We start from the raw sequence: 14546 nt of genomic DNA on the forward strand, positions 1-14546 counted from the left end.
AATGACAGCCACATACATTATTGGTCAAGCAGGAAAAGATGAAAGCAAGAGATAAATATTTTTGTGCCCACGGATACAAACCTTTGAACTTGACAGTGCAAACACACGTGTCACTTCCCACCTCATTAGCAGCTTTGCAGTGATATTCTCCTACATCAGCAGCTTCCAGATTAAGGATGTGGAGACTTGTATCAAAATTTTTCGAAGTGATTTTAAATTTCTTGCTGCTCCGAACTTGCTTTCGATCTTTAACCCACACCACTTCAAATGGGGGGGTTCCCGAAATTTCACATTGGAAGATAACATCAGAACCTTTAAGGGCTCCTACTGGAGAAGGCTTCTGGGTGAAAATAGGAGGTGCTACCAGAAGAAAAGAAGATAAGCAATGAGAGCATTTGCCTAATGAAAGGGAAAAAATATTTTAGAGTCTAAATCGTTGAGTGCCTGGTGTGACCATATGACAGTATACTAACATAAGAAATGTCTAGTCATAAAAACTAGTTTAAGAATTGCAAGCAAATCCCCTTAACTAGCCTTTTTATTTTGGAGCTCAGAACATTGCTGAGAAAGAATCCAGATCAGAGGAGAAGGAAGAAAGAAAGCAGCTTAGCATGTCTAACCTTTAATCGTCAGGGCTGTGCTGCAGCTGGCGTCCCCAACACCATTATGGGCTTCACAGATATAGTCCCCACTATCCTCTGTGCTGGCTTCATTGATGGTGAGCGATGCCACAGAATCCATGAATGACATGTTGTATTTCCAACTTTCATGAAGTTCACCGTCATTTCGGAACCACAAAACTTTGATTTCCGGGGAACCGCTTATTTTACATTCCAGTTTGGTGGATTCTCCCTGCTTTGCAACTTTTGAAGCTTCTAATTTCTTAACAAACTTTGGAGGTTCTAGTAAGTCAAAGGAAAAAAACAGCTTACGTTTGTAGCTGAAGAGTCCATAAATACATTTAAAATCTGTTTTATTAGTAAGAATATATGTACTTTCTGAGAGCTTTGTGGTAAAATATATTTATCTTTTCTATTAAATAAACTTTTAATATTTTAATAGAGAATTTAATTGGCAAGTTAATCTTTGTAGTTTGGATACGGAAACTAAAACATGTAAGTTAATGTATTATAGAGGTATTTGATCAAAATGGTAAGTCAGAATGCCACATAATAGGAAAGAGTGAAAAAAGAGAGAGTTGAAACAACATTTAACAAATTTCAATTAAACAACCCTCTGATAAGACTACTCTTAGAGATACACTAACTTAAAGAACAAAATAAAGAGAAAACAGAACTTCGATGAATGTTGCCTCCACCACTAACATACAAATTCCAACATGATCCAGTTACTTTATCCCGAACATTTACAAACTAAAGAAACTTTTCAAAGAAAATTACACAACATGGGAAAGAACGATATTGGTAAATGCCATGTGAAGATACCTTTTACACTGAGTTGAGCTGAGCACATGTCTTTGCCAACATCGTTGGTTGCTTGGCAAGTATACTGACCAGAGTCTCCTTTGCCTACTTTAAGAATTCTCAAGTGGGGAGTGTTTCCCACACATGTAATTGTGTAGTTTCCTCCAGGACGGATTTCCTTGTTATCTTTTGACCAAGTAATTCGCATTGGTTGAGCACCAGTAACATGACACTCAAAGTCAGCACTTTCCCCAGCAATAATATCTATAGATACAGGCTTGATGTCAAAGAAGGGAGATTTCTTAGGTTCTGAAAGATGAGAAGAAAAGGCAACATGGGTTTTTTTTTCCTCTTTTTTATTGGCCATTTCTACTTTGACAATGACTAAGAAGTTATGGTTTGCAAAGAGAGAGAGTAACATAGGAACAAACCTCTTGCTGTCAGTCTAGCACTGGAAGATGCTGTTCCAAGTGAATTAGAAGCTGAGCAGGAGTATTGGCCAGAGTGACTCAAGTCTGTCTGCAAAATTTTTAAAGTTGCCACATTATCTACAAATGATGTCTGTAGATTTTCATCGTCTCGTAAAAGTACCCCATCTCTATACCAGCACACTTGGATGGGTGCGGAGCCATTCAGTCGACAAGTGAGGGTAACTGGTAACCCAACAGTTTGTTCGATATCCTTTAATTGCCTTGCAAAGGAAGGTGGGAGCTGGGACTCTGTTGGAAGACAAGTAATACTTGAGGCATTAGTAGATGAAATAAAAATTTCCCCATAAAGATAAGAGTGAAGACAAGGAAAAAAGAAACTTCTTAATTTCTAAAATAATACCATCACCTTGAATTCTGAAGACAGCCTTAGAAGAAGCAGTCCCTATACTGTTTTCTGCTTTACATGTGTATTCTCCACTGTCATTGATGTTCACTTTATTAAAAACAAGTGTGGCCACATTGTTTGTAAAATAGGTCCTGTATTCAGGAGTTGACCGTAACTTGGTATCGCCTTTGTACCAAGACACTGTAACTTCTGGTGTCCCAGCAACTTGGCATTGTAAAGAAACCGAATCTCCAACTGATGCCTCCAGAGGCTTCAGTTCCGTAACAAAATAAGGTGGTTCTAAAGAAGAAAGATTCACAGTCAGCAACTGGAATTAAAGAAAAGCACACAAACCATGCCTCATGTTAGACAAATGCCAATCATTTGAGAATAAGAAACACACCTAATGTAGATACCAGAGCTTCACAAACATCCCTTCCTGCCTCGTTTTCAATCTCACAAGAATACTGTCCTGCATCTCCTTTTGTGCTATTCAGAATTTCCAGGATGCAGGTCTTCTCTGTTGTGACTATGTTGCATTTTTCAGATGGTGTAATGTTCACACCAGCCTTTTTCCAGGTAACTGAAATGGGGAGTGTTCCAGTGTAGGTGCTCTCCAGAATGATGGACTTCCCTGGCTCTACAGAGTGACCACTTAATTTCTTCACAAATACAGCTGGTTCTGGGGAGTGACAAAGCACAGCAGTTAAACACAGTGAAAACACAAACAAAGATGTCCCTTAAAAAGTAGGAAGCACAAATGCACTGGAGCAAACCTTTTACAAAGAGACGGGTAGTGCAGGATGTTTGGCCGGCATTGTTAGAAACCACACAGGTATATTCCCCACTCTGAGATGTGTCGACATTAAATAATTCCAGTTCTGCCACGGTGTCTTCAAAATAGATGTTACATCTGTCTCCTTTCACCAGTTCTCTGGCACCTCTGAACCAGCCAACCTTGAATGGAGGTGTTCCTCTAATGACACTTGTGAAGGTGATGTTTTTGCCTGGTAGTACTTCCAAAGGTTCAGGTTCCTTCACAAAAGAGGGTGGTTCTACACAGACAAGGAGGACAATGATAAGATCCTGTAAGCATCGAATTTAGTTGCAATTTTGAATCAAAAAGAAGAGCACTTTTGAATGTGTGTCAAACTGGATATGTACCCAAAGAGGAACTCATAAGAAAGGGTGTGAGCGTCTAACACTGACCTTGTACAGCCAACACAGCACGGCATTCATCAGACCCAGCGACATTAGCAGCCATGCATGTGTAATTGCCCATGTCCGATGAGTCCAGAGAATTCAGCTGCAACGCGCAGACATTATCTGAAAACGTAGTTTGGTACTTTGCTCCACTGACAATCTTGGTTTTCTCATGAAACCAGGCAACAGAGATAGGTGATGATCCAGCTACTTTGCACTCCAAGACGCAAGATGTACCCAGGACCCCAACTGTATCTTTCAGACTTCGTGTGAAAGAGGGAGGAACCATTCGGTCTGCATGAGGAGAGGCAAGAGACTCGTGGTTTGAAAGAATAGAAGACACTTGAGAGAAGAAAGCGTGTGAAAGGAATTTGCTTAAGCAATGGGAAGAACATATCGGAACTAACCTGAAACATCAACCACAGCTGTGCAGCTGCTTTTTCCGATATTATTTTGAACCTGGAAAGTGTATGTGCCTGCATCTTGCTTTTCAACGGAGAGAATCTTTAAGGAAGAGATTTTGTTGTAGAAGCTAAATTTGTGTTTTTGGCTGCTGGTCAACAGCTTTCCATCCTTGTACCATTCGACTGAGAGTTCAGGAGTGCCAGCCACCTTACACTCCAGAGTGCACGTTTCTCCTGCAGTCACTGCCATCGAACTTGCCTTCTCGACAATGACCGCAGGCTCTGAAATAAAATGTGATAGCCATCTGTCAAAGCCTGTTAACTTTACCTTGTTTCTACTATCAAATTCATTAACACTGTTTCTTCCAATGATATGGATATCTTAGGGCTCTCTCTCTCTCTCTCTTTCTCTAGACCTTAAAATGTGATTCCATAATTACACACTGTCACGAAATTATACGAGTTATTATTAAGAAATATGTTGGTGCATTAGTTGACTTCCAAAACAATTCAATGTACAAATCAATGTTGACATATATTGATTTGCACTTGACCCTCTCTAGAACAAAGCCTGCATGTTGTTATGAATTACTCAGTATTTCTGTTCTACTTTGAGGTGCTAAAGACAGTTTTTTGAAAGTTGTTATCCAAACAATGGCAAAATTGAAAATGAATATGCCCAAAGATGAAAGTGCAAGTCGTTCCTATCAAACTTTGATCTTTGGAGTTCTTGTCAGCTTTAACAACTATTACTTTCGGAAAAAATTTCCTTGTAGCATATGCTGGGCTCCCAATTTTTTCATGCTTCAACAAAAGATAGTCATGATTACATCTGTAACCCATCAAGTAAATAATAAGAGACGGCTCATTTTTGTTAGGCTCACAGACACAGAAAGGAGTGTTTGAAAGGTCCTTTCCCGTAAACCTTTGAAATGGGTGACGACTGACATAGTTCTAGAAATTCAAAACAGGAGACTCTACCAGTATCTCTTAGTAAGTCATCTCAGCGTTTGGCACCTCCTTGTATCAAGGAACTATCGCGCCATATTGTACCAACCTAAAACAGTCAACGTGGCCATGTTCTCCCTCATTCCACCATCATTCTTGATTTGGCAGATATACTTCCCAGCATTAGCTGGCTCTGCTTTTGCAAACTGCAGAGTTGCAACATTTTCCACAAATGTAATTCTGATGTTTTCACTTTCTCTAATCACTTCTTCCTTTTCTTTAAGCCACTGGACAGAAATAGGCTGGGTGCCTTCTATAGATGCTTGTAACTCAGCGGGCTCACCAGCTACAACCGTGAGGCTGTTCAGTTTGGAGACAAATCTTGGTGGTTCTGAAGAGGGAAAGACGGATGGAGATTGTTGGAAAGATTGTCGAGATAATGGAAGAGAGAAAACAAATAAGCATTTTGCACGTTCCTGCCATTTCTGCCATGAGTAGGAAATAATGCATACCTTTTAATTTTACAGTACAAATGCAGGTATCACTTCCTACTTCATTCTGTACTTTGCAGTGGTATTCACCAATATCTGAAGTGTTGACACTGAGAATGTGAATACTGGCATGGAAATTTTTGGATGCGATCTTGTATTTCTTGCTACTTCGGAGTTGTCGCTTATCTTTGTACCAAACCACCTCAAATGGTGGTGTTCCCAAAAGTTCACATTCAAGACTAACTTCAGCATCTTTAAGGGTTTCTACCACAGGAGGGAAGCTGCTAAAAACAGGTGGTTCTGTAAAAAGCAAGAATTCCTCATGAACTGGGCTACCTAACTTCATATTTTTATTTCTTTGTTTTTAAATTGGAAGAATGAATCAAGATACTATAATAGGTCTAGCACTATCACTTTAGGAGTAACAGCTTCAGAGAAGTCATCAGCCTTTACAAAATCACTCTGCTTCACTGGCCGAGAACCTGGGCTAGACCTCAGGTGACCTTACTGAGCAGTTCGACATTCTGTCTACTCCACCTTACTACTTTTTCTGGGACTATAAAGATTGATGCACAAAACTGTAAAGCAAAACAAAACAATAACCAAACAAACCCCCAAACCCAAGTGTAAGAATCAATATGATTTGCATGAGGTACGGAGTCCTGACTTCAGGGATGAAATTTTTTGTATACACATTACAATTGGGACACTTGGAAGTTATCACAACATTTGTGCTCTAAGTCTTCCATGTCAACAAATGGTTTTTGCAATAATCACCTTACAATATGACAAACTTGGACTTTGTGAAAAAAATTCTGGAAAACACTACTACTATTTGCAACAAAGTATAGTGATATAATTAAAAAAAAATAGGAACTGACATTTGAGAGAGAAAAATATACATAATTGTCCTGTTGTAAATGTAAGGTTAAAATCTGTATTGCTTGAACCTTGTATATATGTGGTAAATATTCCTTGCTTTTAATGATAAAGATTATAGTGAGGATGATGATATATTTATAAGTTGATTGAAGGCAAAAATTAATTTTAAAATGCCCACTTTGTTTTTTTGAGCATTTTGGAAACATCAAATTTGAACTGCTTGGCTAATATGTTGAGGTGAGTAGAATTACGACATTGGAATAACAAGAAAAATATCTCAGAATGATTGTCTACATGTAGGCAAATCTTAAGAAGAAAAAACATCTAAAAATGGAAATAATACTAGTTTGGGAAAATGTTCTATGATCTCAAATGGAAGCTAAAAATGACAGCAAAAGAATGAAGAGCTATGATAGCCCGGGGAGAAGAAGGTGGGTTTCAGATAATGAGGAACAGAGGAAAGAGGTTTCTACCTTTTACTATAACCTTGGTACTGCAGCTTGTGCTGCCAGCAGCGTTCTGAGCCTCACAAATGAAATCCCCACTGTCCTCAGTACCAAGACTATTCATCTGTATGACGGCCACTGAATCAATGAAAGCCATTCTATATTTATCACTGGCTGGGAGTTCATGTTCATTTCTGTACCACACAACTCTGATGTCTGGGGATCCAGTTATCTTGCATTCAAGTCGTGCTGAGTCACCTGCTTTCACTATTTTGGTTGCTTCTAGTTTCTTTGCAAACTTTGGTGGTTCTAGAGAGTGAAGAAAAGAGGAGATTTATGAGGGAACAGAGCAGGTATAAATAACGAACTTCAATTAGGTCCTACATAGGAAAGAGAAAAACATGAACAATGCCTGGCAAACAGCGTGTACCATGTTAGAAAGAAGGGTACTTTCTTGACTGGGTACATATATTGTAAAAGATTACAGAAAGGACAGGAGCCACAGGTCAGACAAAAACATAAAACAATCAAACTGGCACACCTGTCACAAGCAACACTGTGGTACAAGAGTCGCTACCAACATCGTTGGTAACTTGGCAAGTATATTGTCCAGTCTTGGAAGCATCCACTGAATAGAGATTTAAGAAGGTAGTTGAGCCTTCTAAGCCAATGAAATATTTAGGTCCAGAGGCAAGCTCCACATCATCCTTAAACCACTTTACTTTAAACGGTGGTGTTCCTTTTAGTATAGCTTTAAATTCCACTGTAGAATCAGGTATGGCTTGTTGTCGCCCAGGTTTCACTAGGAAACTTGGTGGTTCTATAGATTTTAAGAGAAATACATATAATTAAGTTCCTTCTTGTTGGGTTATTTTGACAGTTTTATGGACATATAAAAAAACATTACTGAAAAGAGGTAATGACTGAATATTTCTTGAACTCAACATATATGTATCTAAAGAAACAGAATTATGGAGACTTTTAGTTTTAAAGGACTCCAGAAAAGAGTGCTACATTTGAAAAGCAATCGCAGAAAAGGGTCAGAAAGAGGTAAAGAAATTCTAACCTTTTACAGTTAAGATGCCACTGCATGCCTCGCTCCCTGCTACATTTGAGACTTTGCATGTGTAATTCGCAGTATCTTCTAATTCCAGATTACTAACGTCCAGCGACACAGTGTTTTCATGACAGACGAGCCTGTATTTTGCACTTGTAGTTATTTCTTTTCCATCCTTAAACCACTGAGCACTAATAGGGAGTGAGCCAGAAACCTTGCACTCCATATGAATGGAAGAGGCTAGAACTTTATCCATTTTGCTTAATTTTTTGGTGAATGATGGAGGAATATTTTGATCTGTCCAATGCAAACAGCAAAACACATCCATTAATATGTTGCCATTTGTTTACCAAGGACAATAATATACGTAAGGGAAGCTGACTGGGGCCAAGATACAAACCTAGCACTCTCAGGTAGGTGTCACAGCTACTGCTTCCAAAGTCATTTTCCACCTTGAAAGTATATGCCCCACTATCTTGCTTCATTACTGACTGAATCCTAAAACTGGCCACATTATTTTCAAAACTCATTGAATAATATCTACTGGGCATCATTTGTTTCCCATCTTTAAACCACTTCACTATGAGTTCTGGTGTTCCGGCCACAAGACACTCCAAGGTCACGGGGTCTTTTTCAGTGACATCAACAGACTTAGGTTTCTCTAGGATCTGAGCGGGTTCTGTAGTAAGAATGAAAACGTGGATGAGCTGCATTAATAATTCCATGGAACCAAGGAACTGCTTGTGAAATTGTCTTCACAGAATAACCCTTGAAAGGGATTAGCTTACACACCTTGTACTAAAAGGAAAGCATAACACCTCTCAACGCCTGACTCGTTCTTGGCTTGACACGTGTACCTCCCACTGTGTCCATTATCCACAGATCTGATTTGAACTGTGGCCACATTGTTCACAAAGGAGATGTGAACATTATCATCTTCATCCAGAATCTGATCATCCTTGAGCCAGGTTATAAAAATGGGAGGAGAGCCCACCACAGTGCTCTGAAAGGTGGCAGAACTTTTCAAGACAGTAGTGACGTTTTCTATCTTCTTAGTGAACGAGGGTGGCTCTGTGATTAAAGTAGACAGTGTGAAAAGAAGAGGTATATTTGAACTCCTCCCCATCATACAAGGTTAAAGAGCATTACAGAATTTGTATCAGATAGCCTGCTCCTTGTGTGTCTAACTGACCTTTCAGAGAGACTCTAGCACTACAAGAACAGCTGCCGCCTTCGTTGGATACGATGCACTGGTATTCACCAGTGTCTGAGGGGTCACACTTGTTGATATTGAGATTAAACACTGACACTCTGTCAGTCAGCGTATACTTTTTGCTGCTTCGAATTTCCTTGTTATTCTTCAGCCAAGTGACTTCAAATGGAGATGTTCCCATAACTTCACACTCCAGCTCCACGTCACTATCTTTGACTACTTCCGCGGGTTTCAGCTCCCTAATAATGGTGGGAGGTTCTAAAGATTCAAAAGGAAGACAGAGAATAGCTCACTCAAAGGAAGACCCGAGGACTAGCCAGCAGCACAGCCAGAAAGGAGAGAAGATGCAGTAACGAACCTTTCACTTTTAACTCAATGCTGCAGCTTGCCGTGCCAGCGTCGTTACGAGCTTCACAGACATAAGTCCCACTATGTTCTACCCTGGCACCAGAAATTTGGAAAGTGGCTAAACCATCAGTGAAGGAAATGCCATGTTTCTCAATGGCTGTTATTTCATTCCCGTCCAAATACCAAGAAACTCTGATTTCAGGAGTGCCTGTTATCTGGCATTCAAATGTTGTGGATTGTCCGTTCCTCAGCACTAGGACTGGGCTGGGCTTCTTAATGAAGTGAGGAGGTTCTAAAGATGGGGGAAAACATGTGATATTGAACATTTTTTAACCCAAAGGCCAATGAGAATCGTTTTCTTAAGCCTCTTCCCTCCCTCCAAGAAAATCTAGGCAAGTGAGACAATGAGAAAATGTAGAGACCAGACCTTTGACAAAGAGAGTGGCTTTACTGGTTGCTATGCCAACATCGTTGCTCAGTTGGCAAATGTAGGTCCCCAAATCGGCAGCTTTGGCTGAAAAGAGCTCTAGAATGGTGGAGGTGTCATCCTTCCAAACTGAGCGAGCTGCTCCCGAGTGCAACTCTTTGTTATCTTTAAACCATTTTATTGTCATGGGTGCAGTGCCACCCACAAGCGCCTTTAATTGAACCCTTGTATTGGGATTGACATCTTGTGACTGTGGCTTTTCCAGGAAGTAGGGGGGTTCTGGGTGAAAGAAAAAGAAGCAAAAGGGGGAAGGAATGGTTTATTTTAGAATGATCAGTCAAGGTAAGAATTAAGAAATGAGAGAGCAATAAGTTCTTGAGAGGCGGGGATAAAAATTGCCAACCTTTGACTGTCAGATGGCCACTGCACTGGTTGTGTCCTGCCTGATTAGTGGCAGAACAAGTGTAGGTTCCACTATCTGTACCTTCCAGCTGACTGATTTCCAAGAAGGCAGTATTGTCATGAAAAGAGAATTTGTATTTTTCACTAGCTGTTATTTCTTGGTCGTCTTTGAACCACTGGATGCTCATGGGATGTGACCCAGCCACTATACATTCTAAGTCAATAAAAGACCCTTTAATGCTGTCCATTTTCTTCAGCCTTTTGGTGAATGAGGGAGGTATGATAAGATCTATGCAATGAAAAAGAAAAAAAATGGTCAATCTACCAATTTTTATTTTCTCTAAAATTGTAAGAGATGAAGGAGCACAGAAATGCCCAGTTTCTCTCCATAGAAAAGCTGTACCAACCTAATACATTAATGCTAGCCTTGCAGCTGCTCCTCCCGACATCATTTTGGACTTCGAAAGTATATTCTCCACTATCTCTCTTTTCTGTAGAAATAATCTTCAGTATAGAGACCGTGTCAGTGATACTGATCTTATATTTTTGGCCCAGGGTCAGTTCTTGGCCATCTTTAAACCATTTGGCTGTAATCTCCTTAGTCCCTGAAAATTTAACCTGCAAAGTGGCTGGGTCTCTTTGGGTGACATCTATAGACACAGCCTCCTCAATGATTGTTGCAGGTTCTGTAGAAAACAAAGGGATAGGTGTGGGTTGTGAACTGCTCTGCTGAAAGGCTTACATCTGCATTTTTCCCTGAAACCCATGGCAAACTTTCTGAACCAACCTTTTACTGAGAGTAATGCGGAACATCTCTGTACTCCTGCATCATTTTTGGCCTGACAGACATATTTCCCATCATGCTTGATTTCAATGCCACTGAGGTACAGACTGGCCACATTGTTCTCAAAGGTCATTCTTATGTTATCATCTTCAGTGATTTCATCGTTGTCTTTCAGCCAAGTCACCGTGATTGGCAAGGAGCCCTTCAGAGTGGCCTGGAAGGCAGCGGTACCTCCTCTAAGGGAGCTGGTGCTCTCGATTTTCTTTACAAAAGCTGGGGGTTCTAGTAGAAGAATGAATTCTCAATGAATACCAGCTCTAGAGCAAAACTGGCTTTAAAAAAATAAAATCACTGACACTGCAGAAAAGCCAGTCCGTCATTAGAACTGACACTAACCTCTTAAGGTCACCTTGGCACTGCAGGCACTGCTGCCCACCTCATTGGTCACCCGACACTGGTATTCACCCGCGTCCGCAGCTACAAACCTCAGGATCTGCAGGCTAACCAGCTGATCCTGAATGAAGGTTTTATACTTTCTACCACTTCGCAGTGTTGTGTTGTCTTTGAACCAAGTGATCTCAAAGGGAGCTGTGCCTGCCACCTCAGCCAGCAACATGACATCATACTCCTTCAACACTTCAACGGGCTTAAATTCCTTGGTAAAGTAAGGTGACTCTATAGCGGAAAAGGAATTATTGTGAGTTAATGGGGGTGGAGTCTGTGCCCTGGGCCACAACTTTGGTATCACAAGGGGCAATGTGAACACAAACCTTTGACTATTAAAATGCTACCACAGTGGTCACTGCCAGCCTCATTTTGAGCCTCACACATATATTCACCGCTGTCGTCAGTGGCAACATCTTTAAGTGTTAGAACCGCGGTGGACTCCACAAAAGACATTTTGTGTTTGCTGCTCTCCTTAATTTCTCTGTCATTTGCAAACCACGTTATTTTAATTGGAGGGGTGCCCGTTACTTTGCAGGCTAGCTGGGTGGCGTCTCCCTTTTTTAACAGCTGTGATGGCTCTAACTTTTCAACAAATGTGGCAGGTTCTGTGGAAGGAAAGAAATCACCCAGAAACGTGAGAAAGAGGGAAGAACTTCTGACAATGGTGGCACAAAGATGTCAAGAAAACTATGCAAACCTTTTACAAATAACTTTGCACTGCACTCCACGGCTCCAGCCACGTTGCTGACTTTACAGGTATATGTGCCTGAGTCGGAGGTTTTTACTACATACAATTCCAGGGAACTTTCTAAAGCTTCTTTGGTGATATAGCAGTTTCCACCGGAAACCAGCTCTTTGTCACCCTTAAACCATCTGATTGTGAGAGGGGTAGACCCTTGGAAGGTGCTCTTCAGGCAGATGGTCGAGCCGGGCAGAACATCCTTTGATGCCGGTTTAGTTACAAAACTGGGTGGTTCTAAAGAAGGGGGATAAGAAAGAATTTCAAAGAGTTAAGAGGCACGACTGAAGGGAAGAAGGCTTAATTTGAACACCGTCTACGTAAGAATGAAAGGCACAGGTTCCAGCCAACCTTGCACAATCAGGGCTCCGCTGCAGTCTTTGCTTCCCATGGAATTTGTGGCTCGACAGGTGAAATTCCCTGCATCATTCATGTCTATTCTGCTTATCTCCAGAGAGGCTGTGCCTTCCACAAATGCTATTCTGTATCTGTCAGAGGAAGCTATTTCTTTACCATCCTTAAACCAGGACACCCTCATGGGGAGGGAGCCAGCAATTTTGCAGTCCAGCCTGCAGGTCCCACTAACCACACTGTCCACGTTGCGTAGGGGTTTGGTAAAAAATGGAGCAATGTCTCGATCTGTTCACAGCACAAGAAGAGAAGAAAGAACAATGTGGAACAGTGCTCAGTGATTTTAGTTTTGGTTGTTTGTTGGGTTTCAGAGGAATATGGAAGCACAGGTTTCTAAAGATACTAACCTAAGACAGTGAAAGTTGTCTCACAGGAGCTGCTGCCCACTTCGTTGGAAATCTCAAATGTGTATTGGCCGCTATCATGCAGCTCGGCGGAATAAAACTTGAGTTGGGCAACATTGTTTTTAAAACTTATTCGATACTTTTTACTGGCAATCAAAGGTCTCCCGTCTTTGTACCATTTGGGCTTGAGCTCTGGGGTACCCGTGACTGTATACTCCAGCGTGGCTGGGTCTCCTGCCGTCACCTGGATCAGTTCTGCCCTCTCAACGATTTTGGCAGGTTCTACAAGGGTATTAAATAGTTGGAATTCTGAAGTGTGTAGTAAGGTTTCATTTTAAAAGGAAATATCAACTCCAAGTTAAAACGTTCTTACACGAACCTTTAACTATTAGTTCCCCAACAGACGTTTGGCTTCCAGCTTCATTTTCAGCCAGGCATGTGTATTTGTCAGCAAAACCAATCTGCACATCAGGGATTATCAAGACCGCAACACCATTGGCAAAGCTCATTTTGATTTTTCCATCTTCTTTAATGATCTTCTGTCCTTTCATCCATGTGACAGAAATGGGTTCTGACCCTTTCACAGCAGCTTGTAAGGTAACCGTTTGTCCTGCTAGTGCAGTAAAATCATCTACTTTCTTTACAAAGATTGGTGGTTCTAATTAAAGAAAGAGAGCATCCAAAACTTCTTAATTCCCAAACACTTCAACACCATATGCATTTAAGAACTTTATCTAGATTACATTTATCTATCCCATGGTGTTGGTTAATTAGAAGAAGAAATCAAATTCAAGAGGAATTACAATTCCATCCAAGAGAAAGAAGCAAGGAAGATAAACGGTTATCAGCTGACAAAATCGCTTATTATGTAGTTCACTTTTGTTATCAGAGATTATATATTTATACTGGTCTCAAGATAAAGACTGGATTTTCCCCAGGGTCCCAGGTCAAACCAAAGGCAAAAAAAAATATTTTCAAAGATTAGGAGAAGAAAAGAAAGTACCGGTTTTCCTTCCTTGGTTTAAGAAAGCTATTTTGACAATTTATTAAAGAGATGCCAGTTTTTCAAGCACTAACCTTTTAGTAAGTGGGTTGCAAGGCAGCCACACTTCCCAACTTCATTAGCAACAACACACTCATATTCACCAACGTCTGCGCTATTAAACGAAAAGATCTCCAGGGACGCGACAGATTTCTGAGAAAACAACCTGTACTTTTTACTACTTCGAATTTGCTTCTTATCCTTGAACCAGCGAATTTCAAATGGTCCAGTGCCTGAGATTTCACAGTGAAGGAGGGCATTTGTTCCTCTCACTATATCTGCAGGCTCGAGAGTTTTGATGAAAGAAGGAGGTTCTAAAAAAGCATGAAAGCATTGTATAAAGCATGTGTTACAAGCAATTGAAAAGAAAATATTTTCTCAGGAAAACAATGGACTACGACAGAGTAAACAAACCTTTGATAACCATTTCAGCACTGCAACTGTCACTGCCAACGTCATTCACTGCTTCACACGAGTAATTCCCACTGTCTTCAACCTTTACATCCGTAATATCAAGGACAGCCTCAGAATTGACAAAAGACATTCTGATTGTGTTACTCTCAGTAAGTTCTTTGTTATTTTTAAACCAAGTAACCTGGATCACAGGTGAGCCTTTCAGCTTGCAGTGGAGGCGTGCTGATTCACCTGGGATCATTAAATAAGAGGGATCCACCTTCTTCACAAAGGATGGTGGCTCTACATGAAGTTAACAAAAATG

The 14546-nt window shown here is 40.6% G+C and overlaps 1 protein-coding gene across 1 annotated transcript in view; it reads right to left on the bottom strand.

The window, feature by feature from the left end:
- The window catches only part of TTN (titin), a 276735-nt gene that overhangs the window by 187650 nt on the left and 74539 nt on the right, over window positions 1–14546 (bottom strand). Inside the window, exons 49-78 of the mRNA XM_024732830.1 lie at window positions 14243–14524; window positions 13864–14142; window positions 13166–13444; window positions 12790–13068; window positions 12383–12670; window positions 11990–12268; window positions 11616–11897; window positions 11242–11520; window positions 10849–11127; window positions 10469–10747; window positions 10063–10350; window positions 9660–9938; window positions 9243–9524; window positions 8864–9142; window positions 8464–8742; window positions 8072–8350; window positions 7681–7968; window positions 7156–7434; window positions 6642–6923; window positions 5308–5586; window positions 4905–5186; window positions 3851–4129; window positions 3450–3737; window positions 3017–3295; window positions 2644–2922; window positions 2262–2540; window positions 1856–2143; window positions 1446–1733; window positions 621–902; window positions 82–360 (exon numbers count right to left, since the gene is read on the bottom strand). Of these exons, the coding sequence (XP_024588598.1) occupies window positions 82–360; window positions 621–902; window positions 1446–1733; window positions 1856–2143; window positions 2262–2540; window positions 2644–2922; window positions 3017–3295; window positions 3450–3737; window positions 3851–4129; window positions 4905–5186; window positions 5308–5586; window positions 6642–6923; window positions 7156–7434; window positions 7681–7968; window positions 8072–8350; window positions 8464–8742; window positions 8864–9142; window positions 9243–9524; window positions 9660–9938; window positions 10063–10350; window positions 10469–10747; window positions 10849–11127; window positions 11242–11520; window positions 11616–11897; window positions 11990–12268; window positions 12383–12670; window positions 12790–13068; window positions 13166–13444; window positions 13864–14142; window positions 14243–14524 (8442 nt within the window). The remainder of the gene's footprint in view (window positions 1–81; window positions 361–620; window positions 903–1445; window positions 1734–1855; window positions 2144–2261; window positions 2541–2643; window positions 2923–3016; window positions 3296–3449; window positions 3738–3850; window positions 4130–4904; window positions 5187–5307; window positions 5587–6641; window positions 6924–7155; window positions 7435–7680; window positions 7969–8071; window positions 8351–8463; window positions 8743–8863; window positions 9143–9242; window positions 9525–9659; window positions 9939–10062; window positions 10351–10468; window positions 10748–10848; window positions 11128–11241; window positions 11521–11615; window positions 11898–11989; window positions 12269–12382; window positions 12671–12789; window positions 13069–13165; window positions 13445–13863; window positions 14143–14242; window positions 14525–14546) is intronic.

Source organism: Neophocaena asiaeorientalis, unplaced genomic scaffold, assembly GCF_003031525.2.
Source record: "Neophocaena asiaeorientalis asiaeorientalis breed wild unplaced genomic scaffold, Neophocaena_asiaeorientalis_V1.1 scaffold96, whole genome shotgun sequence".
Lineage (NCBI taxonomy): Eukaryota > Metazoa > Chordata > Mammalia > Artiodactyla > Phocoenidae > Neophocaena > Neophocaena asiaeorientalis.